This window comes from Rhinatrema bivittatum, chromosome 8 (assembly GCF_901001135.1).
Source record: "Rhinatrema bivittatum chromosome 8, aRhiBiv1.1, whole genome shotgun sequence".
Taxonomy (NCBI): domain Eukaryota; kingdom Metazoa; phylum Chordata; class Amphibia; order Gymnophiona; family Rhinatrematidae; genus Rhinatrema; species Rhinatrema bivittatum.
The window spans coordinates 61,584,538-61,603,163 of record NC_042622.1 but is presented as its reverse complement, the minus strand read 5'-3'; the positions used below and the strand labels follow the sequence as shown (position 1 = coordinate 61,603,163).

At 47.1% G+C, this 18,626-nt stretch overlaps 1 protein-coding gene across 1 annotated transcript in view; it reads left to right on the top strand.

Annotated features, from left to right (window-relative positions):
• The window catches only part of SAMHD1 (SAM and HD domain containing deoxynucleoside triphosphate triphosphohydrolase 1), a 161,683-nt gene that overhangs the window by 90,068 nt on the left and 52,989 nt on the right, over nucleotides 1–18,626 (top strand). Inside the window, exons 8-11 of the mRNA XM_029611830.1 lie at nucleotides 10,557–10,657; nucleotides 11,162–11,270; nucleotides 12,387–12,478; nucleotides 13,777–13,892. Coding sequence (XP_029467690.1) covers nucleotides 10,557–10,657; nucleotides 11,162–11,270; nucleotides 12,387–12,478; nucleotides 13,777–13,892 — 418 coding nt within the window. The remainder of the gene's footprint in view (nucleotides 1–10,556; nucleotides 10,658–11,161; nucleotides 11,271–12,386; nucleotides 12,479–13,776; nucleotides 13,893–18,626) is intronic.

Sequence of the window (18,626 nt, the reverse complement as noted above, 5' to 3'; positions counted from 1 at the left end):
TCACTGTTTAGTAGTGATAAGTCAAGAACAATGGCATGTAAGAATGAAGACAGTTGGGGAATAAAAAATATCAGCAGCAATTATCAGTGGACCCAAAAACATGATCTTTTGTACCTTCACAGAGAGGGTGGTGGAACCCTGGAATACCCTTCCAGAGAAAGTGGTGAAGACCAAAACTGTGAAGGATTTCAAAGGGGCATGGGATAAATACTGTGGATCCATAAAGTCTAGAAGATGTGAATGAAGAGAAGAGGCATGGGGGTGGCTTGAGGGAATGATGGCTACTACGTGGAGATGAATATCCTTATTCAATAATGCGACTCCAACATTGATCTATGCTTCAACGGCAAGAGGAAATGTGGAAAAAAGAATTTGCAACCACATTAAAGCAGGGGAGTAGCTGGCTTGTTACAGCAGTTACTACCCCAAACCAAAAAATACCTGATACTTCACTCTCAATGCTAATCCAGCATAACTCTCTGCTTCAACGGCAGGGGAGGAAATTTGACACTTCACGCATATTCAGCATAGCCCTCTGCTTCAACGGCAGGGGAGGAAATTTTGACAATTCACGCATATCCAGAATAGCCCTCTGCTTCAACGGCAGGGGAGCAAGTCTGATATTTCACTTCAATGCAAAGCCAGCATGGCTCTCTGCTTCAATGACAGGGGAGAATGAAGAAAGGTTGATCTATATTCAGGCAACAATCAACAAGAACTGAATTACACAGTCTGAATAAACAGATAAGCATGGGTGTAGCTTGCTTACTGCGGTGGTTAATACCTTAAGCTATTTCACTTAGATGCAGTTCCAACACTGCTCTCTACATTAATGGTGGGGGTGGAAGGGAAATAGAATACAAAAAGGTTACTAAGAGCCAAGAGAAACAGATAAGTATGTGAGAGAAAAAAAAAGTGCGAAAACTTGCTGAGCAGACTGGATGGGCCGTTTGGTCTTCTTCTGCCGTCATTTCTATGTTTCTATGAAATCTGTCTACCCCTTGAGACTTAATGCAGAAATAGAATGGAGAGGAGTATTGTGAATTTACAAATTGATAATGAGTAATTCCACATCAGATTTTACCACAAAACTGTATGAAAAAGTGATAGGTTGAAATTAGATTCAGATTTCCTCTTTTGTGTTCTACAGATCTGCCAGACCAAAATGGAAGAGTTTTTGTCAGCATTGTGCATGTTTGAGCGGCTATATCAAGCATATGCCCCTGATGCAGGGAACCCAAATCATGTCAGGCTGCCCTAAAAAAAAAAAAGGGAAGTGTTGTTCAATTTTTATATGCAATTTAAAAATACTAAAATTGAATTTTGAGAGTGTATGGGACAGGTGATTATGACTTATAGCACTATGAGGTGGAGTCAGATTTAAGAAACATTGTGGCTGGGTATGATGACCCTTAAAAGAGCAACAATTAAAGAAAACAAGCTATTTCCTAGCGTGTAGCAGATGGACTCAGGACCAATGGGTATAGTGTACTCCTGATAGCAGTTGGAGACTGATCAGATTTCAATCTGACGTCAGCCCTAGTACATATACCCCTGCAGGAAGTGCAGCTCTTCAGTATTTTCCGACTCCATAGCAGTTAGGGGCTCTATGCACGCTCGCACAGCATTAGAGTAATTTTACCAAAGAAAACCAAAATAAAAGAAATTTTACCTCTACTGACGAGCCCCGCTCTCCTGCGATGACACCCAATGGGTCCCTCCCCCAGTTGAGAATTCCTGTGGTGATTTCCGCGATCCCTCGGAGGTAAGCCAGGGTCCGACGGCCGACCCTCGGTGGGGACCTAGCCCCCGACATTGGGTGAGGCTGAGGCAGCGGGTGCAACTTCGAGCACGGCGGTGAAGGTATTTTCCCTCTCCCCCAGTAGCCGGAGACCGCCCGGAACGAGACCGGGAAGTGCTGAGACAAGGTAAGGTAGAAATCTATTTAAAAGTCTCCGGTCTCCGAAGCTCGAGGAGTCGCACAGGTCGCCAGCCAGGACCATTGCCACCGGGTTGATCTGCCCTAGCAGGGCTAGACCCCAGTCAGATCCAAGGGTCCTCCAAGTGGAGACCCTTCGAGGTGGTCGCCATATTGTCCGTGTGGTCGCCATCACCATTTTGATCTGTTCGCCGCCCTGTCCGCCATTCCGATCCGTGCGCACAAATACCTTGTGTGCACAATGTCACGTGCCCGAGTACCGTGCGCACAAGCGATGCGCACAGCCACGCGCTTACTGTGCCGGGCGCAGAACTTCGATCTGTGCGCACATCAGCGGACACATCTCTGAGCGCGCACCAAACCGCACACAACTGTATTTTACGCGCACAAGCCATGGCACCACCGAAAAAGAAACTCAAGGCTCAGGGCCTTTGCCCAGCAAGTCACATTAGAGCTGCACAGCATGAGGAGGTCACGGCCCTGTGTATACAGTGCGAAGAGGCCCTAGGGGATCCAACTCATGGCTCTCCCCAGCCGGTACCGGGTTCCAGCCTCTCGAACAGTACGCCGGACCTAGCATTGCATAGTGGGACCCCCCCCCTCAAACGGGGCTCCCCAGGGACATGGCGCCCCTTAGTCTAGACCCAGCATCTATCTCCTGGGTGGAATTCTTCAAAGGTCTGCATACCTTCTTCCACATGCAACCGGGGCCTCCTATAATATGGCCACAAGCTCCACCAGAGGACCTCAACATCCCGGGACCCTCTATGCTCAGGGAAGTGATCCCACCGCCCAGAAGGCCCCACCTTCGGGGACACGGACAACTCAGATGAGGATTCAGAATCCCTGGAGGAAGGGAAACTCCCGGGGACAGAGCCCCACCGAACCATGAGACACTTCTTCACAAGGATGAGCTTCCAGACCTGGTCACACACAGCTTAAAAGAGCTTGCTATCCCAGGCACAACTGCCTCAGGGGAACCTAAGACGAACTCCCTACTAGAGAGACTCCATCAGACCTCCCATCATTTCCCACTATTACAAGCCATCCAGCAACTAATTGACCTGGAATGGGATGCCCCGGAAACTACGTTCAAAGGGGGGGCAGGCTCTGGCAGCCATGTACCCTCTGGACCCAGCCACCAAAGATCTCCTGGCATGTCCGAAAGTGGATGCCATGGTCTGTGCGATCTCGAAGCGCACTACTATCCCGGTGGAGGGAGGAGCAGCACTCAAGGATGCTCAAGACAGACTCTGGAATCTATCCTCAAACAGTCCTTTGACGTCTCCGCTATGTCTTTACAGATCGCGGCCTGCTGTGCCGTGGTGATACGCGCCTGCCTATCACAGACCAGGAACAACACTCCTGGGGAGGCCCTGGAACCAGCAGTATCATTCCTCACGGATGCCACTTCTGATCTGGTGCGCACCGCAGTGTTATCCGCCGTGGCAGCCAGAAGACAACTCTGTCTCCAAAACTGGTTGGCTGACGCATCCTCCAAAATGAGACTCACAAGGATGCCTTTCAAGAGAACACCAGATGTTGTCCGAAAATTCTTTATTTGAATGGAGACACAAGATTCATACTTTTGCCCGACTCAGGCCGAGTTTCGCCCCACCGGGGCTGCCTCAGGGGCTGTATGTAGAGAGTATGAGCAGAGTTTGACGTTTTTCACAGCTATCAGACACTCGAATCATGGTATATAAATATATTGAATTTATAAAAATCTACATACAGCCCCTGAGGCAGCCCCGGTGGGGCGAAACTCGGCCTGAGTCGGGCAAAAGTATGAATCTTGTGTCTCCATTCAAATAAAGAATTTTCGGACAACATCTGGTGTCTAATCCACTATTTGCCTACACGGCGTTCTTAGATCACCTACCCTCTTGCTTCATCAGTCTTTCAAGAGAACACTCCTGTTCGGAAGCGAACTAGAGAAACCAGCCAACAAATGGGGCGAGTTCCCACTGCCGCGGCTACCAGAGGACAGGAATAAGAGAAATCAGCGATCCTTTTCCCGAACCTCCAGAGGCAGCGGATCACAGCGCTTCAACCCATATAGAAGCACATATCAAGTGGCCCGCCCCGCAGGCCGAAGCCAGTCCTTTCGGAACAAGCACAACAAAAGGGGAGCCAGCTCGGGCCCAGGCCCCAGCCGACCCGTCCAAAGGAAGAAGCCATAGGGGGCAGACTTGCCCTATTCTACCAAAGATGGGTCGAGAACTTCGGACAAGTGGGTCCTATCCTTCATTCGAGAGGGATATTACCTGGATTTCCACCCCCCTTCCCCCCGGACACGTTTGTGGGATCCCCCTGCCAATACTCTTCCAAGAGGATGGCAGTGGAAGCTACACTGACCAGATGGCTAGCCTTAGAGGCTATAACACCGGTGCCTCCACAACAAATAAATACTGGACATTATTCCATCTATTTTATCGTCCCCAAGAAAGAAGGAACGTTCAGACCCATCCTGGACCTCAAGGTGATCAACCGTTACTTGAAGATTCCTCGCTTCTGAATGGAAATCCTACGCTCGGTAATAAGGGAGATACAACCGGGAGAGTTCCTTACATCCCTGGACCTGTCGGAATCCTACCTACACATTCCAATCCATCAAGAGCATCAGCGTTTTCTACGCTTCTCGATCCTGGACCGGCACTACGAGTTCTGGGCACTACCATTCGGGTTAGCCACTGCACCCCTGATGTTCACCAAGATCATAGTGGTGGTGGCAGCAACACTGAGGAAGAAAGGAATCCGCGTGCACCCTTATCTAGACGATTGGCTGATCAGGGCGAAATCCCCAAAGGAAAGCAACCAGGCAACCAACAGAGTCAAAACTACTGGAGAGCCTCGGGTGGGTGGTCAACACAAACAAGAGCTGCCTGCAGCCCTCCCAATCTCTAGAAAACTTGGGAGTCCGGTTCAACACCAAACAAGACAAGGTCATCCTGACACTGACAAGGAGATCAAAACTGATGACCCAGTTACAAACCCTGTTGAGCGAACTTCGCCCCACAGCATGGGACTACCTACAAGTCTTCAGCCTCATGGCATCCACACTGGAAGTAGTGCTATGGGCACGAGCTCACATGAGACCCCTACAACGCTCACTACTATCACGATGGAATCCACTGTCCCAGAACTACACCGTACATCTTCAGCTCCCGGACAGAGTTTGGGCCCAACTACGATGGTGGCTACAAGAAGGCCATCTGAGCCAGGGAACGAGACTGTCCTCACCAACCTGGATCCTGCTCACCATGGATGTCAGCCTAAGAGGATGGGGAGCACACTGCCAGAAGCTAACCACCCAAGGGCAATGGAACAAAGAAGAGTCGGGATGGAACATCAATCACCTAGAAGCCCGGCAGTCATACTAGCCTGCCTACGGTTCGGTCACAAACTCCGAGACAAAGCGGTCACAGTAATGTCTGACAACGCCACAACAGTGGCCTACATCAACCATCAGGGAGGAACCAGAAGCCAACAGCTGTCTCTGGAAATAAACCTCCTAATGTCATGGGTGGAAGCGAATCTTCAAGAGATCTCGGCCGTCCACATCGCCGGGAAAGACAACGTCGCTGCGGATTACCTCAGCAGAGAAAGTCTAGACCCAGGAGAATGGAGGCTGTCGACCACAGCATTCCAATTGATAGTAAACTGTTGGGGAACACCAACCATGGACCTCCTGGCAAACCGGTCCAACGCCCAAGTGCCCAGTTTCTTCAGCCGCAGGCAGGAACCCCAGTCCCAGGGAATCGATACCCTGGTACAGACCTGGGCACAGGAGTCTCTGTTATACGCCTTCCCACTGTGGCCCCTATTGGGTGCAATCATCCACAAGATAGAACACCACAGGGGACCAGTACTTCTAGTGGCCCCGGACTGGCCGCGAAGACTGCTGACAGGGAGCCCCCTTCCACTACCTCCACACAGAGACCTGCTCCAACAGGGAACGATCCTCCACGAGAATCCAGCTCGATCCGCTCTTACAGTCTGGCCATTGAGAGGACTCGCCTGAGAGAGCGGATACTCGGGGGCAGTAATTGACACCCTACTCAGAGCACGCAAGTTCTCCACATTCCTAACATACATAAGGATTTGGAGAGTATTTGAAGCCTGGTGCGAGGACCGCGACATCGTTCCACGCTTAGTCAAAATTCCTGCGATTTTGGAATTCCTGCAGAATGGACTACGGAAGGGATTGTCTCTCAACTCCATCAAGATACAAGTGGCCGCATTATCATGCTACGGAACCAAGAGCGAGAGCGGCAGCCTAGCCTCTTACCTGGATGTCTCCCACTTCCTGAAATGAGTCAAGCAGATCCGACCACCCCTAAAGTGGCCAGTGCCTCTTTGGAATCTCAACCTGGTCCTAGATTTCCTAGCAGGAACCTCCTTCAGACCTCTCCGCGGCCTCTCTCTCAGACTATTAACATTGAAGAGAGCCTTCCTGTTGGCAGTCTGTTCGGCCTGTCGAATATCCGAGTTACAAGCACTGTCCTGCCGGGAGCCGTTCCTCAGACTCACCCCGGGGACCATCCAGTTACGCACAGTTCCTTCCGTTGTTCTCCCGAAAGTGGTGTCTCACTTCCATCTCAACCAAACCATCTCACAACCATCGCCAGATGAGCCTAAGAATTCGGAAGAGGCTCAAAGTCTATGCCATCTCAACGTTGGCGACTCCCAGTCAGATACCTGGAAAGGTCGGAATCCGTCCGAAAGATGGACCATCTATTCATCCTTCACAGCGGGAAGAAGCAAGGGGAAGCGGCCTCGCGGGCAACCACAGCCCGCTGGATCAAGGAAGTCATCAAGGCGGCCTATGTAGAAGCAGGCAAGCCACCACCTTTACAAGTCAAGGCTCATTCCACTAGAGCCCAGGCAGTGTCCTGGGCAGAAACCAAGATGCTGTCACCCGCTGAGATCTGCAGGGCGGCGACATGGTCCTCCATCCACACCTTCTCCAGGTTTTACCGCCTGGATGTTCAGGCTCGGGAGGACACAGCATTTGCAAGGGCAGTACTAAGTGGGTCACGGGCAGCCTCCCACCTGGTTCAGGAGTAGCTTTTATACATTCCATTGGTCCTGAGTCCATCTGCTACATGCTAGGAAATGGAGAAATGACTTACCTGATAATTTTGTTTTCCTTGGTGTAGACAGATGGACTCAGCATCCCACCCACTGCTGCCATTACTCATGGAATTCTTGGGTGACATCCCTGAGAGCGAGTGATTCATAGGTAAGCCATGCTTTCCTTCAGCTAAGACACCCATCCTACCGGGTGTTGACGTTTCTCGGTTGAGGGCACTGGCAGTCTCCAGCTATAACCAATTCAACCGGTTCAAATTAATTAAGTTAACCATGTTATAAAGTTAATCAAGTTATTCAAATTATTCAGTCTCAGTCATACATATATCCTCAATTGCTTTTCGAGGAGAATACTGAAGAGCTGCACTTCCTGCAGGGGTATATGTACTAGGGCTGACGTCAGACTGAAATCTGATCCGTCTCCAACTGCTATCAGGAGTACACTATACCCATTGGACCTGAGTCCATCTGTCTACACTAAGGAAAACGAAATTATCAGGTAAGTAATTTCTCCATTATAAACTTTTGGACTTTAGGGAAAAGTATCTTTAAGTCCTTCTGGTTACTAGGATAATGTCTACCAGGAGGTTATATACGTTTTTTATGGAGAATTTGCCATCTGGTATGAAGGCATATCCCTCTTTAAAGTGATGGACCTTGCTCTCAAACATTCTTTGTGGTCAAACTTTTTGTCCCCCCTGATATTCAACAAATCATGGTTATGGATGCCTTTCCTCAAGGTTGGGGAGCACATCTCAATGCTGTCTTTTCTTAAGGAACTTAAAGCAGTCAAGAACAGAAATTCCATATAAACATATGAGGGTAATCTTCAGTGTGTTAAGAGTTTTCCAACCTTGGCTATAGAGATGAGTAATATAAGTTCAAACAGATAATCAAATAGCAATGTGCTCGTAAACAAGGAGGAACAAGATCTTAAAATCTTTGTAAGATGCCTACAAAATATGGTACTGGACAATAGTACAGAAGACATTCTTCATAGCCATCTATCTCCTGGGCAGGGACAATTAGACTACTTAACTTGCTGTCTTCAACCACAAAAATGGTCATTAGATGCCAGCATAGCAAAGCGATTTTTTTGGAGGTGGGAGATCTCTGAAAATAGAAATCTTTGCAACCCTGTACAACTATACTGCTGCAGAAGACTAACACTCAGTGGTCTAGCCAGAGATGTTTTCAGTACTGTGGAATCAAAGTCAAATGTATGCTTTTTCTCTAATACCTCTCTTATCTAGGAGTCTTCTCAAGAGAGAAGATAGAGAAAAGATGTTTCTAATAGCTCCTATTGGCTGCATAAAATATGGTTTCCATGGCTCCAATGCCTAGCAGTTGCTCAACCTGTCAGCTTAGAGATTTTTCCCAAGTCTGATTATACAATACAAGGGGTCTCTTCTAAACTCCAGTCTTACATCTCTTGTACTTTCAGCATGGATGTTGCAAGCAAATTTAGTGCAAGCATTAAGAAAACCTTCTATAAGAAAATCACATATTTTAAAATGGAAAAGGTTTTCTATTTGGTGCACAACAAGAAATCCATTCCTCTGTCCCATCTCCTTTATACTGAAGTACTTATTGAGTCTCTCTAGCTCTGGATTAAAGACCCATTAATTATGTGAGAGTCCACTTGAGTACTGTACTGTGGTGGCCTATCATCAACATCTGGAGGGCATGCCTATGTCTTGACAACCTTTTGTGACTAGATTTATAAAAGGCCTGCATCACTTGCATCCAGGGCCGCCATCAGGGCAGTATTCTTGGGCCTGCAGTATGGGGCCCCAGGATCTACTGCCACATATGGGGGCCTGCAGCTGCCAGGCGGCAGGTGCGCTTGGGGGATGTATTAGTTCATGGCAAAGAGGCCCACTGAGGCTCTCTCCGACAGTCTGTCGCCCAGGGGCCTACTGAAACCTGGAGCCGGCCCTGGGTGCGGGCCCCAGAGAAGGGAGAGAATCAATGCTATGCATGTCTTTTAGACACACATAGCATTGATTTACAGAGCACCGCAGACAGAGACTCGTCCGCGCGCTCTGTCCTGCCAGCGTTCACTGTCTGACGCGGCTGTGACGTCACCGCCGCTTCAGACAGTATGCGCCGGCAAAGCGCGCGGGCCCGTCGCTGTCTGCTTGCTAGCTGGAGGCTTGTGGCCCAGACATTTTGGCTGTATGGGGCCTCAAAATTCCTGATGGCGGCCCTGCTTGCATCCTTCAATAAAGAATTCACTTACAGTATGAGACTTAAATATTGTGCTTATTTAGCTCAGGAAGCCACTTTTTGAGTCCTTGACAGCAGATCTAAAATTTCTGTCATGGAAAGTATTTTTAATAGCAGTAACTTCAACTCGTAGAGTAAGTGAATTACAGACCTTAGCACACATTCCATTTACACACATTTTCATAGCGTAGTGCTAAAGACCCATCCAAAATTTCTTTCTAAAGTGGTTTCTAAATTTTGGTCTAAATCAATCAATCGTTCTTCCACTTTTTCCTGAAACCACATTCCAATAAAGGTGAGCAAGCTTCATGCCCTGGATTGTAGACAAAGCTTTATTATTTTATTTTGAAAGATCAAAGCTTTATAGGAAATATTCTTAAATAGTTGTTTCCTTGAACCCAGAAAAGAAAGGAGGACTCCAGCTTCACAGAAAAATAAAAGCACACCAAATTTGAGCCATTGCAACTTCCTTAGCAGAATTTTGCTCTGCTTCCATTGGAAAAATCTGCAAAGCAGCTTCTTGGTCCTTTATCCATATCTTCATTAAATATTACTGCCTTGAAGACGCCTCCAGGCAGGATAGCAGTTTTGGTCAAGTATTCCTTTATTCAACTAAATCACTTCAACTCAACCTCCAATCTTTTCATCTGGATTGCAATCCTTTTATTACCGAATCAAGAGAAAAAGTGTTGTGCTTGAGTCCTCACTTGTGTGGTTGACACTAGTCTTGCTTGTCCACGGAGAAAGCAAAGTTGCTTATCTATTTCAGATGTTCTCCGTAGGCAGCAGGACAATTCAGCTACACAATCCTATCCTACTCCCCATAGAAGTGGAGCTTAGCTTAGCTTGTAAAATAATGTGGAGACTTGCGAGGTGGTAGCTGCACGGGAACACGTGCGCATGCTCAGAAAAACATCAAGGTCTTTCTGAGCTATGAGAGCACATTCCATGATGGCGCCGTCGCATAACGTTATCCACTTTTGTAACTGACTTGTCCAGCTGTCTATGGAGAATACCTCCTACAGGTAAGCGGCTTTGCTTTCTCTTGTGTTTTGACCATTAGATCTATTGCTATTTAGAAAAAATAGGACCAGATGTGTTAAGCAGTTTTTTCTTCAGATCTGGTCTATAGATAAGGCTTTTGTTTTTCAGAGATTTTTTTTTTCTAAAACTTTTGGAAACTGCTGTACTACCGTAGCTACTACTAACAGCAGAAAGATGCTCTGTTAAGCTCCTAGGATTGCTACATCGTTCTATAAAGTAAAAACCACTTTCACGTGTTACTCTCTTTCAGTGGCCCTACCATGGTCGACCTGAAGAAAAAGGTTTTCTTTATGAAATTGTGGCCAACAAGAGGAATGGAATTGATGTAGATAAATGGGATTACTTTGCCAGGTACAAATTTTATTCCATGTACAAACTTTCTATGTTCCATAAACAATATGAAAATCTTTTATATGTAAATCAACCAAGAACAAGAAGGGCACGAAGTCTGTGTGCCCTCCATCCCCTTTCAGTTTGAAGTGCTAGACCCAGCTGAACCAAATATTGTGTGGTGGTAGGCCCTAGGGGAGACATTTAACTTTTGTACCTTTCAAAGTTTGCAAGTGATAGGGAGTGTAGGAGGGGGCAAAGTTGAAAGTTTCCCCAAAAGATATGCACAGAGAAAATTCAACTTATATTTCAAGAACTAGTGGGTCAGTTGTAAGAAATTTGATATCTGAACATGAGGAATAAGGAACTTTATCAACTATAGTGGAATGGAATGATATATATTGATTTTTACATTTGCCTGTAAGAGAGCCTCTGTTCCATTTCCATGCAATCTAGAATGTAATGCTTTCTGCTGGCTTAGTTTTGAAATAATTGTGCTCACTTTTTTCATGTTCTTTAACTTAGGGACTGCCATCACTTAGGAATCCAGAACAACTTTGACTACAAGCGCTTTCTGAAGTTTGCACGTGTGTGTAAAGTAGAAAATGAGAAGCATATTTGTACCAGAGACAAGGTTAGCCAGATAAAGCAAAAGCAAATATTTTTAAATTAGGTTTACTGGTAAGATAATATTGCACCTTTGCATGGAACCACCCACTGTTCCACGGAAACAGAAGAGAGTTATACTCCTTCCCTTCCTATGTTTACTCTTCTTTGTAATCTCTGAGGATTTTCAAAACTACTTAGGAATCTGGAGTTCTGTAATCTTGCTTTGGAACACTTGAGACAGAACCCACAACCTTCCTCCATAACAGTGGTGGTTTTCCTAGTTCCCTTTTAAAAATGGTGCATGTGGCTGAGCATCGTATTACCATGTATAAATGTGCAGAAACCAGCCATCAGGTGGTGCTGCAAGACCAGGCCCACCATATTTTTTAAAGCCTGTAAGACAATTGGTGAAATGTACAGGTCTGCAGTGTGCATGTCTGTATGCGAGATGTAGAGACCAAGAGCGAGTGTTCATGTGAGATGCAGAGTACAGGAACATGTGAGTAATGCAGAGTCCGGAAGCATGTTTTTGTGAAAGATTTAAAGGCCAGGAGCGTGTTGTGTTTCTGAGAGGGTGCCAGCCTTTGTGTGAGACAGTCTCTGTGGTTTGTCTGTCTGTACGTGACAATCTACAGTGGTCAGATTGAGGCATATTGTGGCAGAGGTGTACTAAATTGGGGGGGTGTCCACCCTGGATGGCAACAGGGGAGGGGGTGCCATTGTCACCGGCAGGAAGGTTCTGCTGTGACGCTGGCAGGATATCCACTCCCTGCCAACAAAAGCAAGGACCTGCCATGGCAGAGACCAGCAGTGCCACAGTCATTTCCTAGAGCCGGCAACAGAAGAACAGGCCCAGAGGTGACACTGGCGGCCAAAGAAGCGAGAGATTGGCCCTGTAAGAGTAACTGCCAGTGTATGAGAGGGGTGTGAGGGGGGTGTGTGTGATTAGAAAAACAATATGAAAATTCCATTTACTTTAATTTGCATTTTTACTTTTGTGTCAGTATTTTACCAATTAGTTTCTCACATCATGCTCTATGAACTAAGCTCCCAGGTTTCTAATCTGGTTTAGTGAATAAGTTAATTTCAACTGCAACTCTGTAGTGCTTTACACACAGCTCTGTTTTATTTCTCCACTTAGGAGGTTGGAAATTTGTATGATATGTTTCACACCCGGAATTGCCTGCACCGTAGAGCTTACCAACATAAGGTTGGCAACCTCATTGAGACAATGTAAGATACTTGATGTCATATTCTCCTGTATTGTCAGTATTTTATAAGGTTAAATGCTTTGTGAGCTTACTGTTGAAAATTGTTTTGAACTGAGAAAAAATGACTGTAGACTTGATGTTACTGTATTCCTTTTATAAGAATTTGTTCTCTGACCAAACAAAAATATTTTTATGGTGAGAAGTCTCCTTGAAACAGTAACTAATTGTTAAAGAAAGAACTTATTAGTGTTTGAGGAAAAAATCTTGTAATATTTCATGTACAAGATCATCTCTCCTTAGGTCTTCGTTTAAGGAGTCCTTACAAATAGCAACAAACACAAATGGTTGGATCGATATAAAAATGGACTTTATTGATTCTTGCCCAACTCTGGCCGAGTTTCGCTCGAAGAGCTGCCTCAGGGGCTATTATAAACAAATAAAAGTACACACATACATATAAAATGAAGACAAATAAAATGAATTACAGAAATATTATACAAATAATAAATGATAAAACATAAAAATTATATGTAATACACTATCACATTGACATAAAATAAATTAGCTACAAACATGTGAGTATAATATTATATCTAATATTTGTATCTATACAAGCATTATTTTTATATACATGTGTGTATAAATATCAATTGGCATACACCTAACACAGAAAAGCAAAGACCGTGTGTACATATAGACAACCTAATAAGTGCCTTACTAAGCAAAATAAAAGGAAATAATTTACTAATAAATGGTCATCTGTGTTAAATGTATATGTGAAAAAAACAAAACCAGGGGATAAAAAATAGGGGCTTTCTGAGGCTTAAGGTTGGATATAGCATCTGAAATCTCCCCTTTGGTTATAGGTTTATCTAGTATTTGTGACTGATCTTCATTTAAGGTCGGCATGGTCACCCTGTGAAGATAAGCATCAATTTGTTCTGCCTGTATGTTATGCTCAGCAGTATATAGTTCCTTATAATATTGGGCAAATCTATGCCGGGTACCTGCATTATCCAAGATATAAGTGCCCGAAGGATCCTTAACTTCTAAAATAGTGCTTTGAGCTATTTGCTGTTTTAATTGTCTCGCCAGCAGTCTACCCAGCTTATTACCCTCCAGAAAATAAGAGTTTGTTCCATTTTAGGGTACTATAGTTTGAAATAGCTTAATTATTTTCAAATTTTAAATTTTGGTTTTATGTTTGAAACAAGTTCTAAAATCATGTAGGTAAGAAGTGATAGTTTTTTACAACATCGATTGATATGAAATTATGTAAAAACATAATTGGCAAATAGTAAAACACTTTTTTTTTCACAGGATTACAGATGCCTTCTTGAAAGCAAATCCCTACATTCTTATAGAGGGTGCTGATGGAAAGAAACATGTAATATCTCACTCAGTGGATGACATGGAGGCATACACAAAACTCACAGGTAAGTCACTTGGAAGAAACCAAGACCAGGAAAACAGCACTAAGTAGTCAGGAAATACCACTTCACACAGTTACTGTGAAATATTTTTTCTCACAGGACAAGCAGGATGGTTGTCCTCACAAATGGGAGACATCGAGGATGGAGCCCACCACAGAAAACTTCTGTCAAAGTTTAAACAGAACTTTGACTGGCCCCTACTGGGCATGCCCAGCAAGGCACTGACCCTGCAGCCAGCAGGGGTCTCCCTTCAGTCTTCTTTTTTCCGCACAGCAGTTGCCACGCGGTGAAAGGAGCTCTCTTACCACGTTCCTGACAGGAATTCGGTATTTTTCTTTCCGAAGAAAATTTGCCCCTCAGGGGTCTCCCTTCGACAAATTTTTGTCACCTTTGCGGAAACCGGTAAGTTTTTTGCCTTTTTTCTTCGACTACCGTCGAATTTGGCCCTCGAGGCCTGTTGGCACTTACCGAGCCCGCGACTAAATTTGGCCTTAAGCCATGGCGACGGGGTTCCGTCGATGTCCGGATTGTACCCGGACTATGTCAATCACAGACCCCCATAGGGTTTGTGTTTTGTGTTTGGGTAGTGAGCATGATGTCCTGACTTGCACCAAATGTGCCCTAATGACACCTAAGGGTCGCAAAGCCAGGATGGAGAAGATGGGGCTCCTCTTCCATGCACCCACCCCAACACCATCGATAGCATCGACGTCATCGGAACCGGCACCGTCTAAGTTGCACCACCATCGTCAACCCTCCGGTGACCGTCCACCATCGATGACTTCTCGGCCGTCGACTCCTGTCCCCTCCCCGGATGGGCGAGGAGACCGGAAGGACAAGCATCGCCATCGACGGCACAAGTCTCGGCCTGTCGAGGATCCACAGTCATCGACCTCTGAACAAGCCGAGCCACCGACTAAGAGGCCTCGTTCAGACTTGGCACCGTCCACGTCTCGTTCGCAGGCATCGAGGAAACCCTCACCCTCTCGGGGTGTGGGAGCCGTGATCCCACCGGTTACGGTGGTCCCTCCGGCTCTGCCTCAGCCTCCCTCTCCCGTCGAGCCGGGTATTGTTACCCCTGGTCTCCGGGCAGAACTGGACCGGCTGGTCCAGGAGGCCATCGAGAAAGCGATGCAAAGATTCCAACCTCCATTGGCACCGTCTCCGGCACCGATTCCGGCACCGCCACCGGCATCGACCCCGGCACCGACTCCGCCACCGAGGAAGGAACCGACCACCGAACCTTTGGTGGAAGCGCTGGCACCGCTACTACAACGTATGGAGGCACTTGTACATGCCCTCCCATCGATGATTCCAGTAGCACCGACAGCGCCATCGTCTCCGACTGGATTTTCATCGGCGGGAGAAACACCGTTCCTGATTCCCCCTTCTGGGGTGGTCCCATCGGTGCCTTCTCGTATATCTCCACCGATTTATCCTTTGGCTCCATCGGTTCCAAGACCGGCACCGACTCCATCGGCAGCACCGAAACCCTCGATGCCGTTCCCAGTACCGATGGTACCACCGGTTCCTCCAAGGTTTCCTTCGATGCCTTCGGATCCTCAACCAGGTCCATCGGGGCTTCAACCCCCAAGTGATCCCTATGATACCTGGGGTGATGATACATCTTCTGACACAGATTTACCATCACCGCCTTCTCCTACAGAGAGTAGAAAAAGATCTCCTCCAGAGGATCTCTCCTTTATTAATTTTGTAAAGGAGATGTCCGAAATTGTACCTTTTCAGCTGCAATCTGAGACCGATGACAGACACCAGATGATGGAACTGCTTCAATTTTTGGACGCTCCAAAAATCATCGCTTCCATCCCCATTCACCCCCAACACCAGGTGTTTCTCGATCTCTTAAAGAAAAACTGGGAATCTCCTTCATCTGTATCACCAGTTAACAAGAAGGCTGACTCCACATACCTCGTCCAGTCAGCACCAGGCTTTCAAAAGCCTCAACTGGATCATCGCTCTGTTGTGGTTGAGTCCGCACAAAGAAAGGCCAAGCGTCTCAAGCCACACTCCTCCACTCCGCCGGTCAAGGACAATAAATTCCTAGACAGTGTGGGACGGAAAGTGTACCATGGAGCTATGCTGATTTCTCGCATAGCCTCATATCAACTCTACATGACGCAATATAACAGAGCCATCCTTAAACAGATGCAAGATTTTGCTGACACATTACCTGACCAATACCAGCCACAGCTTCAGGCCCTTCTTAACAAAGGGTTTGAAGCGGGGAAGCACGAGATCAGAACGGCTTATGACATCTTCGATGCCTCCACAAAGGTTTCAGCTACTGCCATCTCGGCCAGACGTTGGGCTTGGTTAAAGTCGTCCAACCTTCGCCCAGAGGTCCAGGATCGTTTAGCGGATTTACCCTGCTTAGGGGACAATTTGTTTGGAGAACAAATTCAGCAAATTGTAGCTGAATTGAAAGATCACCACGAGACGTTGAAACAACTTTCTTCTGTTCCGTCTGAGGTTTCCTCCAAACAACCACTTAAGAAGGACTCTAAGAAGTCGTTCTTTCGGCCACGCCGTGACTACCCTCCATCGGCCAGGCCTCGTCCAGCTCGATCCTCTACTAGGCCTCAGCCGCGTCAGCCTAGGAAACAAAGGCCTACTGTAGCCCCTCCTCCTGGGCCTGCGGCTGGCCTTTGACTCCCCTGTAGGGAACACATGCCAAACCCCTCTTCCAGACATTCCTGTAGGAGGTCGACTGTACCATTTTCTACAACCTTGGTTGCAGATCACCTCAGATCAGTGGGTGCTAACAATTATCGCACAGGGTTACCACCTCAACTTCATAACTCTTCCGGCAGACTCCCCGCCTCTTCAAGCGTGGAGTCTATCCACCCATTTGGCTCAATTACAACAGGAAGTATCTCTTCTTCTGCAATCAAATGCTATAGAACCCGTTCCTCCCCCTCAACGAGGCAAGGGATTCTATTCCAGATACTTCCTAATACCAAAGAAATCAGGGGGACTACGTCCCATTTTGGACCTTCGAGCCCTCAACAAATTCCTTCAAAAAGAGAAGTTCAAAATGGTAACCCTAGGTGCGCTGCTCCCGCTGCTACAAAGAGGGGATTGGCTGTGCTCTCTCGACCTCAAGGACGCTTATACCCACATTGCGATCACACAATCCCATCGCAAATATCTTCGGTTTCTCGTAGGCCATGACCATTATCAATACCGTGTCCTACCTTTCGGTCTGGCTTCTGCCCCACGAGTCTTTACCAAATGTCTCGTAGTGGTAGCAGCATTCCTAAGGAAGGAAGGTGTCCACGTCTACCCCTACCTGGACGATTGGCTACTCAGGGCCTCCACCCAACAGTTAGCTCAATCGTCCCTAAAATTGACAATTCAAACACTCCTTTCCTTAGGGTTTCTTGTCAATTATGAGAAATCTTGCTTAGTCCCGTCTCAAACCTTATCCTTCATTGGGGCAGACTTGGACACCTTACAGGCAAAGGCTTACCTTCCTCTTCAGAGGGTCCACACCCTAATGTCCCTGGCTCGCCAGCTCCAGTCTCAGAACACTGCCACGGCTCGCCAGTTCCTCATTCTCCTAGGACACATGGCATCCTCGGTTCAAGTCACTCCCATGACCCAGCTAGCCATGAGAGTAACACAATGGACTCTACGACACCAATGGATTCAAGCTTTTCAGCCTCTGTCCTCCATAGTCACAGTCACACAAGCGCTACGCCTATCCTTAACCTGGTGGACGACTCAGGTCAACCTCCTTCAGGGCTTACCTTTTCTTCCACCGGATCCGCAAGTAATCCTAACCACCGACGCTTCTCACATCGGTTGGGGAGCCCATGTGGACGACTTCCAAACCCAAGGGTTATGGTCCAAAGAGGAAGCCGAACACCAGATCAATTTCCTGGAACTTCGAGCAATCCGCTATGCGCTCCGAACTTTCAAAGATCATCTATTTCATCAGATAATCTTAATCCAAACGGACAACCAAGTGGCCATGTGGTACATAAACAAGCAGGGAGGCACAGGCTCCTTCCTTCTGTGTCAGGAAGCTGCGCAGATCTGGGCGGAAGCCCTCTCCCACTCCATGTACCTCAGGGCCACTTACCTGCCGGGAGTAGACAATGTATTGGCAGACCAGCTGAGCCGTGTCTTCCAACCACACGAGTGGTCACTCGATCCTCTGGTAGCGACCTCTCTGTTTCACAAGTGGGGGTTCTCCCCGCATAGACCTCTTTGCGTCCCCTCAGAACCACAAAGTGGACGATTACTGCTCTCTCATTCGGAGCCAGCACTCTCGGCCGAGAGATGTATTCTCCCTCAAGTGGACAACCGGTCTGCTCTATGCATTCCCTCCACTCCCTCTTGTGTCAAAGACTCTCGTGAAGCTCCGTCAGGACGGAGGAACCATGATCCTGATAGCACCTTACTGGCCACGCCAAGTATGGTTTCCAATACTCCAGGATCTCTCCATCCGCAGTCACATTCCTCTGGGACAGGACCCGCATCTGCTCACTCAAAACGACGGATGCCTCCTCCATCCCAACCTCCAAGCCTTGTCCCTGACGGCATGGATGTTGAAAGGTTAGTCCTTCAACCATTTAACCTTTCAGATTCCGTTTCTCGTGTCCTGATAGCTTCACGAAAGCCTTCCACAAGAAAGTCTTACTCATACAAATGGAAAAGGTACACATCATGGTGCACTTCTCAGTCCCTTGATCCCCTTTCCTGTCCAATCTC